The 21068-nt window shown below is 34.1% G+C and overlaps 1 protein-coding gene and 1 long non-coding RNA gene across 2 annotated transcripts in view; one reads left to right on the forward strand and one right to left on the reverse strand.

Annotated features, from left to right (window-relative positions):
• Positions 1-4151, forward strand: part of LOC143255730 (uncharacterized) — a 44494-nt gene extending 40343 nt beyond the window's left edge. Inside the window, exon 3 of the long non-coding RNA XR_013030804.1 lies at positions 4017-4151. This is a non-coding gene — a long non-coding RNA (uncharacterized LOC143255730). The remainder of the gene's footprint in view (positions 1-4016) is intronic.
• Positions 398-21028, reverse strand: LOC143255729 (glutamate receptor ionotropic, delta-1-like). Its single transcript, XM_076511865.1, has 5 exons — positions 20888-21028; positions 17988-18129; positions 13008-13234; positions 4040-4302; positions 398-1327 (listed from the first exon to the last, which is right to left on the reverse strand). Exons 1-5 carry the CDS (start codon positions 21014-21016, stop codon positions 1057-1059), a joined length of 1032 nt encoding a protein of 343 aa, XP_076367980.1. The 5' UTR covers positions 21017-21028; the 3' UTR covers positions 398-1056.
• Positions 21029-21068: the final 40 nt, after the last annotated feature.

Raw genomic sequence — 21068 nt, forward strand, 5'->3', positions numbered from 1 at the left:
TGTTAGTGAAAGGCAACTGTTTTTCCAAAGGTCTGAACGACATAGGAGATGTAGTCTACTAATTACGTATGTCGTGATAGGAGCAATAATCTTCATGACTCAATAATTTAACTGCAAGTTATTTAATAAGAGAAAATGCAATACAATAATGCCTTAAAATGCTCAGAAAATATAACCAACAATAAACGACTAAAATGCAATAAAAATCTAAGAACTAAATTTACTGAGAATGGGTTATGCTTTAAAAGCTGTGAAACAGCGGTAAATTTACTGTTTAACAAATTTAGCGATACACAAGATTACAGACTCTTACGTTACATCTGAATAAAAAATTCAAGAAAAATGTAATATGGGAAAAATAAAAACATAATTTAGTAAACTGAAGGTTTTTCTCTAGCTAGTACAAAAATTATGTTGTTAAAATTTTGATATGAACAGCATGCTATTTAAATAGGCCATATTTTAGATTAGACACATAATGGATCAAACTCAATGTATTTTTGAAACAATTAAATATAAAACATTGTCTGACACAAACTTGTACATTTGGTTTATTTTACTGAATTTCTGTTTTGCACATGTAATTTAAACTAAAGTTGTTTGAAATTTTCAACATGCATTTATCATAAAAAAAGAAATAAATCCATTCAAATATTTAATATGTTTTCTTGTGACACAGATTTCTCCGATAGTTGTTTTCAAATTGCTTGTATAAACTTTTAACCTATAATAAGTTATCTGAGAATAGCTTGTTTAATTCGACATCAACAATGTAAAATGTAACTATTTATTGTACCACGTGACTTATAAAGTTTGTATGCTTTCCACTATCGGACTATTTTTAAAGAAGTACATAACAGAAATTAATGGTAACATAATATTGAACGCAAAACAAGAGCGCCTAGTTTTGTCTTATTTACCCTATACGGTTCAAAGTTTTCACAATACAAATATTAATGGTGTCTTCTAGAAAGCTATGTAGTAAATGGTGAATCAAAACCACATAATTTCTGTTATATTTACTGTTCGTTCCAACAGGTTGTTTTTGGGTGGTACTCATTTTAGCTGTTTTACGGATTTCATTTTATGTCTAGAATAAAACAATTCCAACAGAAACACAACAATGGATAACCCGTGGCCTACCGAGATAAGAATAAAACTACCCTGTACGTCTTCTAGAGTTAAAGCACGCGGTCCTCCCTGATTCACTAAGATCAGCACTGGTGAGCTGTTATTATTCTTAGAGAAAGCGTTTTCACGAGCTCGTCGATCCAGTACGTCCCTTTTCCATTTATCTATTAAGCCTCCTTCGTTCAACTGTCTCAACCTGGAAGAAAGGTTTGGTTTAAATAATTCCTTATGCCCATCTGTGAGATCAGTTTTCTTTTATAAAGTTCTAGAACTCTGCGCATCTCTTTTTTTTTTTTTCTTGTAAAGCTGATTAAGAATAAATTAGTGTCTATTGTTATAAATAATATTTCTGCCAGCTTCATTATAGATTCATGTTAACTTTATCTTTGTTTTATTGTTTTATGGCAAAACTACATAAACAGTTATCTGCGCTGTCCCCAACGTGAAAATTGGGTTCACGTGATAATCATTAAATTCAAGGCTAAGACAACAGCAAACGTGATTTTATCTAGGTGCATTAATATTCCTGTGAAACAAATATGTAAAAGATTTTAAGTCTGGAGGTAACTGGATTTGATGAAATCCACTAAAATATATAAATATGTTTTGTAAAAAAAAAGTTATATATGATCCTGTGTAACTAGATTTAAAACTAGTAATGTTGATATACTTCATAACTCAAACATTGATAAAAAATCTTATGAATAAAAACAAGTGGGTTTCTGTAGATAAATATTACTTTTCAGCTATTTTCCACCTTTTGTTTAGTTGCTACTCACGCAAAGTTACGCAATAGGCTGCTTGTATTATAAGATCTCAGTCTTTAATTTGTTTTATCTATAATTGTGAATAATGTACAATCAAGGGTTGTCAAAGTTTAGAATACAAGTTTAGGAACCTATCCTACGTTCAAGGCGTAAAGATTGAATGTTAGGCTTGAATTAATAACTTAAATCAGCTGTATGTCTTCAAACTTATACCAGGTTTCGATACCTGTGGTGGGCAAAACATCAACAGTCCTTTGCATAGCTCGCCAGTGGCACAGCGGTACGTCTCTAGACTCACACTGCTAAAAACCGGGTTTCGATACCCAAGATGGGCAAGCATAGATAACCCATTGTGTACCTTTGTGCTTAATTCCAAACAAACAACAACTAATCCCTTTATGCAGCATCAGTATTTGTTGTTATTCTGAATACTTCCTGATAAACCACTCAAGAAGTTCTTCCGTCTCTTGAACAGCCAACATGAAACTCAATTCTATTTAATTCAAAATACATACAAGTAATTCAAAGAATATATAAAATTTAGCAATATCCACAAGATTTGTCAAATGTGAATCCTTAATAAATATATTATTACAAAATAAATAAATCATTAAATTTCCTTACAAAATGTTTTTTTTACGTTTTAACCTATTTATATTTTCTGTATTATTCATAAACCTTAAATAATAATTTCTGGTTATTCTACATTGGCTCTCTATTTCTTTGATGCTAAATTAATATTTTTTTACTGAACAGTGGTATTACATTATTTGGAATATTATTATTTAATTTTGGTGCTTGGTACAAATAACGTTTTTCTAAATATTTCCTTGTTTACTTTAGAAAGTTCTAAGTTGCCATGTACTTCAGCTCTTGTTTCGTATATTAATCTTTATATTAATTTTTTCTCAGTTTTCAATATTTTTATTGAACCTGTTTTGTGTTTTATAAATATATAATTTACACAATGGTAGTGCACTTAAATTCTGAAAATGTAACTTTGTACGGTTGTATTGTGATAATGATAATATACGTCACAACATTCTTTTGTAACTGTATTATAACTCCCAACAGGTGATACCATATTGTGCAAATGCATCAAACAAACATAATAAATATTTGGCCCACGGTAGGCAAGACTGGGTAACAACCACCATATGACATGCTCGGCCTAATCTATCTTCCTACCAAGGCTGGTTGAGATTGGTCAAAAGACCATGACACACTTCGTAGACAAACAAACACTATTTTTATTTTTATAAGGATGTATTCTAAGATGGTTATGTGCAAAGATCAATGCGTTTAATTAAGTATTTCATGTTATATAGGTTATTATAGAATCACAGTCATAAAAGTTAAACCCGCAAACATACATTCTGATATCTTTTGCATTTATAATCAATAAAAATTCGCAATAAAGTGACATCGAGTATTATTAAAATTAACATTCTGAACAATGACATTATTGTCAAATTTCGTTTGAGGAAAACAATCAGTAATGATAGCTTAAATAATTATAACGCAACGACTTGTGCATTCATCAGTTAGTTTCGTAAAAGATAAATTATAAAAGAATAATAAAATGTATCTTATTAATAACAAAATGCCAACATGTATAAGTGGAAGATACATATATTATTGTGTACCTGTTCTGCCATAATTTAATATGGTATAACCAGATTTATCATTTACAAGAGCTAATGATTCTTTTGTTTAAGATTTTATACCAACGATAATTCGTATCTTTAGTTTCTATTGTTATGTCAAGCTTTCTTCCAGGATATCAAGTTGGTTATAAAGTCAACTTATTCCTCTGTAACATAACATATATTTCAATTATGTGAATTATACTCTCAGTGTTCACCAACATCTTGGTAATACTGTAGTTTTTATTGGACTTATTTAATTGAATAACTTTATACGAACAACACCAAGAAAAAGTCGCTTGTTTCCATTTTTTTAGAAAATTGGAAATTGTTGTGAATAATAATTACAATTTACACCAAAGTTTTACATGTAATATCTATTTGGTTAGTAAATCAGTGTGGAAATGAAAAGAGTTTTTTTATTACTTTTGTCTGGAAAAAAGTTGTAGTTCAAATCTGTTCCTTTATTTAGATTGAAAAAGAACATCTACTTACGCCTTGGAAAATGGTCTCGTCATTGGCGATCCTTTAGCCAAAACAACTGAATAAAAGATGTCAGAAAAAACACCCTTGCCAAAATGATATTCTGTGATTCCGAAGTTAACGAGAACACCTTCCATAATGCTGCTGGGCCAAGCAAAAGCATAGGGTTCTTTCATAGCTTTGATAGCTCCCTCTTCCTTGTTCTGAACCAACGTCCCTTCGTTGTCGTGTTTTATGTCATTTCCAATTATTGCAAGGTCCCCTTTCGTTGCGCTCTGTGATAAAATATTACAAAAAAATAAGGGTAATAATTATAGGTCATGAAAATAAAATATCTTGATACTGGTGTATGTGTGTGTATTGATGAAAACGGTAATGAACGTCTATGTAGAAAAGGCACATAAGAAAAAAGTGACTGCCAATATAAAGCCTATAGGAATGACGACACTAGAAAAGGCGCAAGTTCGTGCAAACAAGTTATGGGTCAAAAGAACTTAGTCGTTCATACAAGAAACTACTTGTGAAGTTACACCAACATCTGTAAGCAGCGAATATAATTGGTGGTTGAAATTCATCCATTTCTTCTTTTTTCTCATGCTGATACATAAAAACGTAGTAACCAAATTTTTCAGCTAAATAAATTTTATAAATTTCATAAAGTTTTAAAAGGACAGAAAGAAACTTATTAACTCATCAAGGACGTTTGTTCTATCTTCCACCTTACTACTCGTGTATTCCTCTAATCTTTTCTTAAACTAAGTTTATTTTTCCTACTCCACCACCCTTGAAGGCAGCTCACTACCCTGTTTGAAAAGTATTACTGTTTAAATTTCAAAAAACTTCTAAACTGGTAACATTTGAATTTGTGACCCCTTGTCCTGTTGGTTTCACTGAGAAATATAAACAATTGGTGGTTCTATATTATCAATACCCTTAACAATCTTAAACACCTCAACCAAATCCCCATTAACCTTTCTTCTCTCCAGAGAAAACATGTTTTACAGATTTTAGTCTTTCCTCACAGGACAATCCCACCATCCAAAGTATCATCCCAATGACTTTTTTCTAAACCTTCTCAAACAATTCAATGTCCTTCATGAGGAAGTGTACAGTATTAAAAAATGAGGCCTTACAAGTGATATACACAATGAAACAGTACTATCCCATATCTTGTTTTCAGTATGTCTATAGATGCTATACAAAATCTTATTAACCTTATTTCTAGCTACAATACACTGTTTAAAAGACTTTAGTGATTTTTATCACCACAACATCATCTTTTGTTTAAGATTTTATACCAACGATAATTCGTATCTTTGTCCATTTGGACCATCCAAATTGTAATTTGGTGCTTGTGGATTTTCATTATTCAAATTATTGTTATAGTTAAAATGGACGAAGTTGATCCATATAAATTTATTTAAGTATTAAGTACAGGCGATATTACCATCTTGGAAATTCTAAGTCCCTGATCGAAACTCATCTTTTTTCTATATAAACTGCCTCCATGTAGGTAGTATATAGGGCAGTATAAAAGCAGCAGAAATAAACGCTTCTCGTCCACGCTTGTTGAAATGACTAAGAAAATAATTTGTAAAGCTTTATTACAGCATATTACAGCATGATTGGTTGATTGGCATTTTATGACGCAAAGTAATTAGGCTGCCTGTGCCAAACAACCGGTAAAAGAATTTAAAACAAAATTATTAAAATTCGTGAAATAGAATCATGTTAAAACAAAAGAAAACTCAAGTCTTTAATTAAAACTTAAATATCGTTAAAAAGGCTAATGATCCTTACAAAACTAAAACCATTTGTAAGGTGTACACTGTTACCATCATCAATGACACTGTCCAGGGCCAGGGTAAACCTGTTGACAAACATGTCTAAAATGTTGCTGTCGTCCACAGTCGTAATGATGGCACGATAGTAAAATGCGAACTACTGTGACTTGAGTGTCACACAGACCACACATTGATGCATCAGTCCCAGATAAAAGAAAACAGTAAGTTAAAAACTGTGACCAATGCGTAGTACAGTTAGGACAACTTTCGATCCTTATGAGAAAAAGACGGCCGAAGTACAATTGAGGGTTTTATCTGGAAAAGCTTGTTATAACGTTGCTTACCCCTAGCCGACTGCCAACAGGTATGGAGCCGAGCCTTCAATACAGGACCATAGTTTATGGATGGAACAGGCACGGTAGCGATAGTACCAGAAAAGAGAGACTTAGCTGCGATGTCAGCGACCTCTTTCCTGCAAATACCAACATGGCCTGCTATCCAGAAGAACTGAATAGAAGTAGATGTTAAAGAGAAATTAGCCAGTTAGTTTTGAATATTGGAGAGAACAGAATGAAAACTAACGTGAAGTGATTTCAGGGTCAGAAGAGAGCTAAGCAAGTCGGTACAAATAGTACCGTTCATGTACTGCTTAAACTTCTATGTAATCCAGGGCAAGAAAAATAGCATAATATTCGGCGGTGAACACAGAAACTGTAGAGGGAATTCTGTGTACAACCACCAAATCACAACAATCCATGGCAGAACTCACAGAGTCATCTGAGTTTGAACCATCCGTATAAATAGAAGTGAAAAATGGTTTAAAAGTTGTTTGGCAAATAAAAAACGATACTTTCAATCGGGAGTGTCCGTCTTCCTCAGATGACTCAAAGAAGGTCACACTTGGGGATAGTAATAAGTTAATGTGGAATGGGTTGACCAGTGGATACAGCAATCTCATCCAAGGATAAACCAAATTCATCCAACTGCACATGGATACAAAGGCGAAGAGGAACAATGGCAGACAATTTGTTTTGAAAGCATATGGCCCACTGAGGAAGGTGAGATGCTGTAATAAGGATCGAAGTTTTGAAGCATACAGTGAAGACAGTTACAAATGGAGTAGGTTAATGAGACTCTGGACTGGGAAAATGCAGAAAGCTCCCGTGCAGATTCGAAGCCTTTGATGGTGAATGGGGTCCAGCATCTTCAAGGCCAATGTCTTGGCAGAGCCACTGATCAAAGATCCATAGTTCAGTTTTAATCGAATGAGAGCACGAAGGAATGGGAAAGTGTCGAACCTGCACAAACTTGTAATTGCTGGGCCCATTAAAAGTTTCTAATAAAAATGGGTAAATGGCCACACAACCCATATGAGTGAAGGTCCTACAAAATGTCATATCTCCACGTAGTATTGTAAGCTTTCTCAAGATTACTGAAGCACAAGATGTCGCTTGAGAAAGGCTTCTTTTGATCGACGTCACAAGTCGAATCAGGTGCCCACAGTACAGTGCTGTCGTAAGAATTGACACTGAGTGGGCAAGAGGAGATTGTTTGATTCCTCGAATCAAACAAGACGAGCATTAACCATCTTCTCTAAGGTCTTACAGAGACAGCTTGTTAACGCAGTTGGGCAGTAGTTTAAAGGAATCTTGGGGTCCTTCCCAGGATTAGGAAAAGCTAGGACAGTAGCTTGGCACCAAGCACCAGGAAAATCATCCTCCTGTCAGCTCCAGTTAAAAACAATTAGAAGAAAACAGTAAGAGAAGTAGAATAGAGATTGTGTAGCATCTTGCAGTGTATGTCATCAGATCCGACTTATGTACTACCACACTGATGAAAAGCAAGCTTGAGTTCCACCTGTGTAAAGGGCAATTATAGTCATAGGGATGATCAGCGTGAAAGAGAAGAGACAATCACTCTATCCAAGTTTTGATGACTGAAAAGGTGGAGATGAAGCAGAAGCGCTAGATACCCTGCAAAAGCTTCTGCTGAGAGTATTGGCGATGCTTTGGGCACCACCAACTTCTTAGCCTTTAGAAAGAAAGATCGAAAGGGGACAGAAGTATACTACCCACTAATATTCTGAATCTTGTTCCATATAACTTTGTAACTGGTGGTAAAAGAGATACTGGTTGTGAATTTAATCTAAGATCCCTTCTGACTTTCAAGTTTAACCTGCCAAGCATGTACATGGGCCTGCTGAAAAGTGATGCAGTTCAGACTTTAATGGGCATAATCCCCTCTAGGGAGGTGCTGATATTGATGGGAGGGGTTGCTCCATAGGATGTATTCTCTCATGTCACAACCCCTCCCATCAATATCAGCACCTCTCTAGAGGGGATTATGCCCATTAAAGTCTCCCAGGATTAAAAAGGGAGACAGCAACTATTCAATAAGAGCATCAAGATCTGATTGATCGTAGGCCTCTCTAGGAGTCGGGTTGAGAGAACAGACAACGATAGTATGACCCAAGAGAAAGGGGATGATTATGGCCTCCAAGGGAGTATCAATTGTCAAAGATAGAGCGGGCACATACTAGTCAAACAGCATTGCCACACCTCCATGCACTCGTTCATCACACAACCTGCCATTGCAGTATAAAAACAACGACTGTCAACGACGACTACATTGGTACGTTTCAAAAACGTTTTATGTAAGGAAAGACATGCAGAATAATAGGAATCAATCATTGCCTTAATATCGTCTAAATTAGAACGAACACCTTGATGGTTCCACTCTATCAATGTAGCCATTTTTATTTACGTGGAGGAGAATTGGCCGGACAGTTCTTTCAACCACGTCTTTTCTCTTTATTCTCTTTAATATATATATGTATATACAAAGAAAGAGGTCTATTGATATCCATAGATTCTGTCCTGGATAGATGCTGCATCTCGAGACAGGAGAAGAAGATGGACCCAAGGAAATGCCCAAACTCAGAACCAAAAGAAGTAGATCTGGAGAGTTGTTGGAAGGGGTGGTGGGCACGGAGATGGGTATTGACGTTGATTCCTCAAGCACAGAGGGCAAAAGACTTTTCACATGGTTTGTATACGACTCTGTCGGAGGCACAGAGAGATCTCTCTGCATTCTCACTGTAGCAGTAGAACAAAGTGCAGTGGCATACTTCCGAGATGGAGTGATGTACAGTAACTTTCGAACCTTGGGGTACGAAATGTTGTGAACCATTTTCAAATACTGTATCTCTTTTTCTTCCACCCATCTAGGGCATGAATAAACGTAAGATGGGATAGAGCCACTAAAATTAACACAATGAAGATCCATTTCACATCATGGTCCTTGCCATTACAACAAACACACGTCAAAAATCACGATATGATGTTTTTTAGTGACCAAACTGCTCACATTAGAAAATCTGAGTGGGTTTGAAATATATGGACACACTTTGCAATTTAGATAATCTGCCTTGATGATAGTAGGTGGACGTGGTGATGCAAATGTAAAAATTAGCACATTGATCGGCTCCATAATTTCATCTTTGTGAGTGGAGATATGCCTCACTGAATAAACTGTTTGGGTGGAGAAACCAGTGAGAATTTCTAACTCAGGGATGTTCTCTAAATCTCTCTCAACAATAACTGTTCATGCTGAATTCAAACTAGCATGGGGAGTAACCTCAATGGGTATATCCCGAATGACTTTCGACGATAAGGGGAGTTCACTGTGTTTGAGAGCAGTTGTTTCCATCAAGATGGGGCCTGGCATGACCAGGTGGGTTAAGGCATTCATCTAGTAATATAAGAGTCGCGGGTTCGAATCCCTGTTGCACCAAGCATGCTCGCTCTTTCATCCATGAGGGAGTTATAATGTGACGGTCAATCCCACTATTCGTTGATAAAATAGTAGCCCAAGAGTTGGCGGTGGGTGGTGATGACTAGCTGACTTCCCTTTAGTCTTCCACTGCTAAATTAGGGATGGCTAGCGCAGATAGCTCTTGAGTGGCTTTGTGCGAAATTCAAAACAAACAAACAAACAAATCTATCAAGATGTCCCCAGAACGTAGCTTTTGTCTGATAAAGAATATAATATCAGAAAATGAGATACAGTTGTTGAAGAAGTTGAAGAGTGCTCTTCAAAATCTTCAAGAAGAGGTCATTTACTTCTAGTCTGTTTTTCACTATTTTATTTTTATTTCTTTAATCCATAATAAAGAAGGAATATTAAGATGCCCACTGACCCCACCCAGCGTGGAACCCTACCAGGAAACGCACTACAATGCCAAACAAGGATATTATAGCAGTGCTACGGTTTCGTGAGCACTATACCCAAACACCAGCATCAGACACAATGTCCACAACACCCACTGAGAGCATTCAATACTGATACTTGATTTACTATAGCACAAGTGGACCAGCCAATTGACCCTGGGAGGCCACCCCAAGACTGCCGGTATACAGGAATTTAAGGAAAAGTGGTGTGTTACGGTTGGACCCCTCAACTACCAGGATCCTCTCCTCCCCTTCACAGGTCGCCACACATGGCAAACACGTAGGTGGATGTTTAAATCCCAGAAAAGGTAAACTGAAAGCACAAACCCTTCTCTAGGAGGTCCCCTCACCACAAACAGAAATCTACACCGAGGAGAACAAGTTAGGGTTTTAATTGAAGTGATCGCCCTTCAATGCCAGTTGAAAGTAACAAAATAGCACTGGATGTTGCAGAACAAAATTCATACGAGGAATGCAGTTCTAATAAGATTAACAAGCAACGCTGAATCTCATAAATGACAGTCTTTAAGATTGGGCACGTCATGTTGAATCCGTTCCAACTGAGAACACAGAGAGTTTTCGTGCTGAAACCAGGAAATTGAAACAAACGTTTAAATTTTGCACTCAGTTTTCTGACCAAAATTAAAGAGGCTAACATTCACAGAGAATGCATCATGTCCCTTTTATGCAATCCCAACAAGGCTAATTTTGTCACCATAAAAATAATGAAAAATGGAAAAACGGAAAACTTAATAAAATCTACATGTTTCTATCTGCATACCAAATTCCATGTCAATTGAATGGCACACACTCGAACAGTTCGCGGAAACACCAAATTTTGTTTTTCTAGCTGAAAAATTTAGCCAAATACAGACACATCAAAATTGTTTATATCTCTGTTAGGAAAGAATATGCAAAGAATATCTTTGTAAATATGGCGAAATAGACGCAAATAAGAGAACCTAAAATTATATTTTTATATGTTATCCTGACCCCTTATAAATATTAAAAATAGGCAAGTCCACCATTTTTGTATATTAATATCTGGGACCTTTGGAAAAGTAATTTTTTACTAAATTTCATGTAAGTTGGTCAAATAATGACCGAGTACTTTGACTCAAAATTATGCTTTTCGTGAGCTCTGACCCATTTAAAATGATTACAGTCCAACTTTTTTAGATGAATGTGATGATTGTATATGCCCATTTTTATCTTAATAGCAGGAGCCCAGCATATACATTTTTAGGTTGTTTTTATTTAACTTCATAAATTAACTATAAAGGTCTAAATAGGAAATAAATAAAAGTGTATGGATATTGGACCGAGAAATTAAAGAATAACCATTTATTGAAAAGTGGTTCGGAGAAGAAGAAACAGTATAAGAATAGTATGTCTTTCTGAGAAGACATAACCATTGGTGGCACATTGCTTGATAGGATTTTATAGTGAGGTCGCTGGCTTATTGTGTTTCTCCTGAAAGATAAAATACATTGACATCTGCACAAATTAAATATAAGAAAGCTGCTTATGAAGCTCTTTTAAGAATTGGTCTTGTCAAAATTCACAGTAATCATTCTGCTAAGCACAATACATAACGCTTCTGTTGACATATGTCACCACCAACATTTTTTTCACGTCTCCTGATTATTTTCTGTAGGAAGTTCTACAGCCTATTGATATCTATATTTAGAGTTATGAAACTTATTATAGTATAGCTAAGTTTATACTAGCATTGAATAGAACCGGCCAGTTAAGAAGTTTATGGACTTACGATGAGGTAAGAGTCTTTTGTGACATAAAAGTAAAAAAAAAGTATAGCATACGAAAACCATACAGTTGCTCAATATGATGCGAAATGTAGACCTGAAGTTTTAAGCCATAAGTTTAATGTTATTTAAGTGGCACATTATAACAGGCACCAGTTAAAATTCAGAGTGTTCTTTTATGATCAAAAACATGTTAAAATTGAAATAGGGAAATAATCATTATAATTATTCACACTGGAGTTCAGAGAAAATACTAACAATATTGCTAATTCTTGGAGTATAAAATTTAATTATTTTCTTTAATTGTCAGAATGAAAATATTTTAACTTATGCTTCTTAACAGTACAAATATATAATGCTTGTTGTTGGGCTTGGGATTTTTATACGGTAGGTGTCTGTACCTTGTTGACGATAAATTCAACGATAACTGAAAAACACGTACTTCACTTGTTTTCAAAATAATATATATTTGGAACAAGTTAAACGTATGTACAACAAATTCTTCACACAATAGAGATAAAAGGCATATCATAAACACTATATTTATATAGTACTCTTCCTCTTGTCAAAAGTCCACTTAGGCCTATTTAATTACTTTAGAATTTCACTTTACAAGCTGAACTATCTTCGCCATAACTATCCCCAAACTATTCAAATAGTTTGAATATAGTTCACTTAATTTATCGTCGTGTTACCACAGCCTGACCCGTTTTCTTTTTTAGAATTTCCCAGAATTGTCTATCTATTTATCAAAGTCCACGTAGGCTAGTTCGATTACTTTAGAATTATCTTTGACAAAATAAATTACTATTCTTATATATTTTTGCTTCTACTGTTAGTTTTGCTCAAACATACCAATCGTTAGTCCTGTATTAACCGTAAGGTATTTCCCTTTACTTTAGCCGAGCCTCATCCTGTAACTTTACTTTCTCATCTGTATGCTATTTCTTGCTCATCTCATACTATTTATATATTTATTATCCCATCGTGTTCACTATATTCTCAACATCAATGACTTGCAAACGCAACTTCCAATACTGGTCTGCTTTTAACCCTCTTATAATAACAACAAAGAAATAAAAAACTAAACAACTAAACAATAATAACACATTCATTCATAAAATAAACAACATTAATAATATCTAAACTAAAAACTCTTTTATGTCATGAAACTAACCATGAATAAAACATCAGAGCATACCATTAGATTTATGTATATTAGGGAGTTTGGTACTGTTCCAACTTTTATCTGCTTGTTTTGGACCCGTCTGGCCAGTTCGGATATGGTGTCTATAGGTAACTCTTTCCCAGGCACGTTCATAAAAGATGTTAAACTTCCACTAAACCCAGCTACGATGATGATAGCAAACAACCAATAACCTCCGATGATGATTTTTTGTGAATCTCTGTCAGGGAGTTCATCAGCTCCTTAAGGAAAAGTACATATTGTTAATCTAGTCATCTGATGCCTTGTAATCTAAGGTCATGTTAAGCTGAGTTCGACCCCCGTAGACCTAATTGAATACTTATAATATCTCTAAATTAAACATGAATACATGTATTATTCAAATAACATATATAAAAAACTAGAGGTACTGTATAAGACAGGCGAAAAGAAGTTAAGGTTAGTAAGTGGTGCATCTCTGTACAATGTGAGTTCTATTTGTTCAGGTACTTGCAAAACCAAGATATATTTATATTATTTTCACTCTGTAACTTGCGTCCTGGTGTAATTGTGTTGTTGCAGTTGCTTTGTTTATTATATGGAGAAGACTATTGTTACTTACTTTAGCATATATATCTATAAACAGGTGTGCGTTTCTTATGTAATTATATTGTATTTCCTGAAAAGATTTTTTTTATGATTATATGTCTCTAGCATGACCCTCTCACATAAGACGTTGCATTAGAAGTTCTAATGAAAACTGTCTTGCGTGTTTTTTAATTTTAATTATTCTAATAAATGTTACCATGGTGGTATGTTACAGAAATCTCCTTATGTAAACTACAACTACTTGCTAATATGGAAACCATCTTTAGCATGCAAAAATACACAGATCTATAAAAAAATTAAAAGATGGAGCTTTTGTCTCAGACTATGTGAAAATCTTTACTTTTAAAAAGACAAGTTGTTGAATCCAGTGTTGTAGTATCAACAGAGCTTGGTAACAATAAACATTCTTGAAACACAGAGTGATTTCTTTATCCAATCTCTCTTCAACTATATGAAGAATCACTCTTTTCTTAAAATCATTGGCGAGATCACTGAGAGGGCTGCAGATAAAATGTGTGCTTAGTAAACTGAGCCACTAGTACTGTCATCATTAGATTGTTATTAAATTGAAAGAGACAACTAGGTCATTACAACTGATTTTGCAGGTGATACGTGAGAATGGTTTGTAGTTGGACATCCTGGTAATAATTTTAAACCTAGACGATGCCTACAGTATAATCCAGTTATTCATTCTTGCTGATAAAATGCTCAAAATAATCATCAGTGTTACATGTGTATGATGAGTTGCTGCTACATTAGCTACCAGATAATGCATCATGAAGACAATGATATCGGATCACTAACAACACTGCTCTCACCAGTTGGCTTCAACATCTACAAGGTGTAACTAGCCACACAGTTTATCTCAACCGATTGCCATTTACTAACAGTTGCTGGCTACATTCTGTGTATCGCAAATGCTCCAGAAAAGCTAAAATTAAAAGCAAGATACATTGATCCCTTACCAGATTTATCCAATAATGTAATGGCACTAGAATAGTCACCAAACCCATATCTTGTCATGTTCTGGGCTTTGTTGATGGGGATAAGCTATCACCATTTTGATAGTCATTTTCATCACTTTGGAAGAAACATGGGCGTAACCAGGGGTAATCTTTAAAACATAACTTAATTTTCTAGCTGTATTAGCACCATGATAATAAGAGCAAACAAAAACATCAATTAAAAGTTGCAGCAGAAAATAAAGTTAAAGAACGTCACTTTCATAGGTTTTTACAAAGTATTATTCACTCCATCCAGCATAGGGGCTACGTATGTAAGTACGTATGTATTTAAGATTGAAATGATACAAACACCTGTGTAAGACTGATTATTGGATGTAGTGCAAAGAGAGTTACCAAACCATATATAATAAACCTTACAAGCCTCAGCAGCAGCAAGACAGAACACTAACAGCACTTACAAGTAAAATTCTTAAAAAGGGTTCTAGTAATATAAACTGGAACGTTCTAGCTGCATAAAGTAGCTAAGCAGGAGGTTGCCTATAATGTGCTTGAAGAGTAGTCATAGATGGACAGGCAATGAAATATTTCGTCAGCACCAGATTTCAAGTTTCCTCATGTGAGAGGAAGATCTGATGCAGCTTGGACTTGTAAATCAACGTAAACAAAATTTTAGATACTAGGCAATGTTTTAGTAAACAAAAAATCATATCAGCATCTGTTTGAAAACCATGGTTGTTAATCATTTGTCATCATAGACACATACAATTACCATATTAAATATAGTTGGAGAGCTGGATGAGAATTTCTTGTGGGGCATTCAAGTTTTCTAATACAGGACAAGGACAAAACTGGAAGTCATAAAGCAAGCTTATTCCAGACAGATGAAAGAAATTAAGCCTAATTAGACAGACGTACCAACATCATATTTGCAGTAAAGAATAACATTCAGTGCAGTTAGTCCTCAGATAAATGGAGGAAAGCTAAAAATTGCATGGTAAGACCATCACCTAGATATTTATAGTTCAAGTACCAGGGCGGTAAAGTTAAATGATAAAAATGACAAGTTCATATGGTAAGGTCTTTTGTCAAATCCAGCAAAACTCTTCTGGCAGGACATCGACTACCTTTGCACTTGTAATGTGAACGTATCAACCACGGAAAGCCTTCATTAGTGTTGTATGTTATTGTTAGTAAAAACAAAATGCAAGGAATCAATGAACCACTTCACAGCCAGAAGGCTACTGGTAACACCAATAAAGGAACACTCTTTTGCTTCCTGCAAGAACCTGGTCTCCATATGATGAGAGAAGCAATCTCTGAAACTGTCACCTAATACTTAACTCAGTCCAGCTTAGCCTGAAATATTGCAGCACTCCAAAGTAATCATGTACATGTAGGCACATGGCTAACATTCGAAATATTATATTATTTCAAAAACTATATTATTTCTACTTTTGTGAGCAAAATTAGGTCGTTAAGTTGATGTGAAAGCTTAAATGGTTGTTCAGTTAATTAGCGAATATGTTTTATGTGACCTGTAAAAGTTAAATAAATAAACTGATTTATAATTTTTTTCGTAATCCGAAGTCACCTAACTACAGATAGTTTACTATTTTGTAATAGATTATTTTTATAGTACAAAAGCTTTCCAAGAAAAATAAGGTAATAAAATAGTATTTCGAACTTTCAATTGGTATTCTAGTTAAAATTTACATCATAGTTTTCAGGCGAATAGCGCTTTATTGTTACATTCAATATTGCACAATAGGCTCTCTATTTTGTACCTGTCATGGTTCGAACTTGTATTTTAGTGTTGTAAACCTTCAAACTTACCGTTGAGCCATTGGCGTTCGTTCAGGTAAAGAATTGAAAGTATATTTCTTACCGATAGTACAAAACGTTGAAATAATTAATTTGAATTAGGTTTAGTTTTCTAACGCTGGAAACGACTGAACTATTTTTCCAGGGGATTCTGAGAAATTGATAGATTTTTTTACATAAACTTTCTTGCATTCCTTTTTTACTGTTTTTTCCAAAGTTTTTTATCCAGATAGCATTATGTTGATTACGTATGATGTAATTTAATTGCAGTGGTAATTCCATTATGATTATTAACACTTTAATTTTGTTTTTATAAAATTACAAATCTCTTATCTTTTTTATTTTTTTAAAGTAATTTTCTACGGTGTGTATCGTCACTAAAAACAAGAAATTTTTAGAAAACGAAAAATATTAGCACGCAAATTGTAAAATATTTATTGAAAGGTTTATTTTCATATACCTAAGGAGTTTTAATCTTGTTTTATATATTTGTTTTTGTTGATGTTTTTTAAACATCGGCCTCAAAACTTGCTTCGGTAGAATACAAAACTACGCATACCATAGTTGTCATATGGAGATTTTGTTTATTGTAATTACGTGTATTTCAAATTACGTAAATAGTAATAATTCATTACAGAATGATTTTAATTATTTATGGTTGTTAAACATTGATAACTATCAAAACCGTGAATAAACTGTATACACTCAATCATATTACAATAACACGATTGCTAGGAAGAATCATATGATGGATCAACCGTAAGACGTTCTTCACCACTATCAAGCATTTGATTAAGACCATTGAAAAGGTATAAACACATACTTTTTAAGGATTTTTTTTTCTTTTCGCTAAATAATGTTATTGTCATGTGATACTATATCAGAAAATGTCACTGGGCAACAATTTTGTTCAAGGAACCCAAAATGATCACTCTATATAGAAGAATTAAAACAATATGGTCACAGAGAATGAATAATTTTGCGGCTGTTACAGTTTTACAAAGTGATACTTGTAGGAAATACCTAATAATGACGAAACTGTCATTATTGCACATTATTGCACATAGTCCAAAAGTAAGAAAGAGATGAATAAAGTGAGTGAATGTATGTTTGTAGTCAAGCACGAAGCTACACAATGGGTTATGTATTCGTTACCCATTATGGGAGAATCAAAACCTGATTTTTAGTGTTATAAGACTTCAGATTTACCAATGTGCCACTGGGATGAGTGGGGGGCTTATGAAAACAAACCATTATAATATTAAAAGTCCTACGACATTGATAAGTCCCTAAAGAAAGTTATTTTGATTTTTAAAATAACACATTTAATATTAATTACATGGTTCATAAAATACTATTAAGACCTGTAAGTTGTAAATGTCGGATATACAAATGGTAAAATAAAACAAATGAAGGCCTATGTTCAAATGTTCAGGTTATAGATGTATTATTTCATATAACACATATAATACAAAAATAAATTTAATGTTACATCTCAGTAAGTAATTTAAAAATAGAATCCGTTGCAAATAATGACGACATTACCTCAAACAGCACAACCAGTATTCGTTACATTTTAAAGGAAAGCGACTAAACCATAAATTAGAAAAAAAAATCAAACCTTGGAAGGTCAAAGCACCAAAATATTGCCAGAGAGATTGTCCAAATGTCCAACTGTTTTTCTGAGGTCCAATGGACGCTTTTGCTACCAAGGCAGTCACTAATGACGTTACAAAAACCACCACTAGGATAGTGATCCACATCTGAAACATTCAGCTTCACCATATCAAATTTAATTGTGAAAATTATAATGAAATATATGTTATTAAAATTAATTTTTGTTATGTTATATAAAACTGATGATAACAGTAATTATTTGTTTTAATCATTAATTAGTTTTAACATCTTTAAATAGTTATGAATACTGGTGACTCAAATTAAAACGTGGGAACAAACTTAATACATGAGGATACTATTAAATAATGTGCAGTCAATATCAGGCCTAAGTATATTAATCTTAAACAAACACTTCTAAACTGCCCAGCATGGTTAGATGGTTAAAACGCTCAACTTGTAATCTGAGGGTCGTGGAATCGAATCTCCGTCACACCCAACACTCTCGCTCCTTGAGCTCTGGAGGTATAAAATGACGGTCAATCCCACGAATCGTTGGTAAAAGAGTATCCGAAGAGTTGACGGTGGGTGGTAATGTCTAGCTGCTTTCCTTCTAATCTTACCCTTCTAAGTTAGGGGCAGTTACCTGAAGATTTGCGCCAAAAGTTCAAAACAAACATAACAATTATAATCACCGAATTTGAATTAGTAAAAACGTAAATTGCGACTTTGTATTGATGGATACTTTTTACCACAATTTCACGGAGTACCTTTTAAAATAGTATTTTTTTCTGATTTCTTAGACATGAAAAGTCAGCAAAAACACATTTTCCTCCCCCCGATTTTCCGTGAAATTTAAAACACACATGCGAACTTAGTTACTTTGAAAATGCGAGTAATGGGACTTTTATAACACTTATGAGTTTTATAGTTGAAAAAAAAAACTTACTAGCATAACTAAAATGAAAACTATGAATTCTCCCTTCGGAAGTAACACAATTTAGGTCAAACATGCGAGTAAGGTTTACTGTACCAAACTGTTATCAACACGATAACGATGTTATTGTCAAACATCTCAATGATTTTTGTCGTAAATTGATCGTCGTCAGGTAATATGCTGAATGTGGAATCTTCCTTACTTTCTCATACTGTAAATAATAAAGTAAACATCAAACTTTGAAGCTTTTTGATAGTATTATCATGGAGATTTTAAAACTGAAAGCGATGATAACTTTGATTTAAAACGATTGTGAATACGCAGATAAGTAAGACACATGACAACTGCAGCAGACGTAAAGTCTCGGTGAAACAATTTGTATCAAAACTACTTTTTGACGCTGTTTGTCACATCGTAGGTGTTGTGATGACATCGAAAGCTGATGTTTTTTGAAAGAATATGTAACGTTCTTTACCAACACATTATACTCCACACTCAAATAATTAAAATGTGTTTATATAGGTAATTTACAATTTCTAATACAGGGATACACATTGAACTTAAAGGTGTTGGAAAAATAAAAGAATACTGATCAACTTGAGAAGCACCAGGTCCATGTAAAAAGAACCCTGCAACAAGTCGAATCTCAGATGTGGTAAGCAAAATGTGCCGTTTTGTAACAATGGAGAACCTGGGTCAAGGAACTGCTCTTTTTCTTACTAGCTTTTCTCTTACATAATTTAAATAACTAATGTTTACTGAGTAATGTGTATTTGCATTTAGATAATTAACAGGGATAAAATTTAAATGTCAAATTAATTGTGTTAATGGTATCGTGTTTTGGTCTTACTTTTTTTGTATATGCGGTGGCTACAACATACAATGGCCTCATATTTATATATTCCTTGTTTGAATAACGTACATAATTGTGTTAGCTGAGTCACAGACTTTATTTCCTAAATACATTCACGCCTAAAGTTTTATTCCTTAACTAATGACTTGTAGTTTCTTTATAAATATCTATATACAGTTGCGTGTAGAGGCCTACTTTCAACCTTTGCGCAAGGACTACAATTGTATTAGTCCAGCCTAGAATGTACAAATACAAAGTTCAGTGTCAGAAGCCGTCCAGATTCTACAGACAAAAATACGCACCATAATAAAAAAAGGATCTACTTTTGAAACCACTACACAAGTTACGCGTACACAACATTACTTCGGAACATAATCTTTCCGAAGTTGCGCACCTCAAACATGTGGAAGAAGAACCTGGTAGCTATGCTGTTTCACATAAACACATAGCGTTTAGTTGTCTAATTCAGAGCTAATAGATTTCTTTGCAACCGGAATGTTGATACTGACGCTGGAATACTATCACTGAATACTAGATTGATTATAAAAAGCGTGTGAGGACGAATGGTATGATTTGGACATGAAAATACTACACTGAAACATTTATCAATGGCAACTACAGTGCAGAGGTATTGTCAAAAACGAAGACATCAGAGTATGACTGCATGAAGCGACATCAACTGCAATGATGTTAACGAAGTGGTGTTTTTGCATCCAAAATTATGTAGTACTCTAATAGCGTTAAATAGATGTTATAAAAATGTTTAATATTTTTCTTTATAACCCATCTTGGCTGGGAGTCGAGTATAGATCGCCATCTCATTTTTTTGGTATTTCACATTATATCCATATTATAAATACGATAACACAGCTGACGTATAATGATAATAGAATAAAACATTATAACTAAGACTGAAAGTTAGAGTTTTTAGCTAATTATGCTTAAAACATAATTCGCTAACAAATCAGATATGAAGGATTTATTTCTGTTCACTAGAGCTAAGTCACTTTATATGGTTTTTACTTTTCTTTAAATTTGGGGATAATTTTTCGTAATTTTTGTTTGAAAAGCAATATTTGCACAGACATTTAAACCGTATGATAGTATTTTTACTTACCTCCAAACTGAAGGGTCTGATAATAGCTAAAGCGCGAGGCTTCTCACGAGGAGCCTGAACAAGAAAGTTAATCTGATCATTGACGTAAGGATATGTGTAGTCTATGACTTCTGCGCGTGAATTTGACATTCCTAAATCACTTATAGCGATCTCAGCTTCCTGTAGGAGAAACGGTAACATG

The sequence above is a fragment of the Tachypleus tridentatus genome, chromosome 7, assembly GCF_004210375.1.
Source record: "Tachypleus tridentatus isolate NWPU-2018 chromosome 7, ASM421037v1, whole genome shotgun sequence".
NCBI classification, from domain to species: Eukaryota; Metazoa; Arthropoda; class Merostomata; order Xiphosura; family Limulidae; genus Tachypleus; species Tachypleus tridentatus.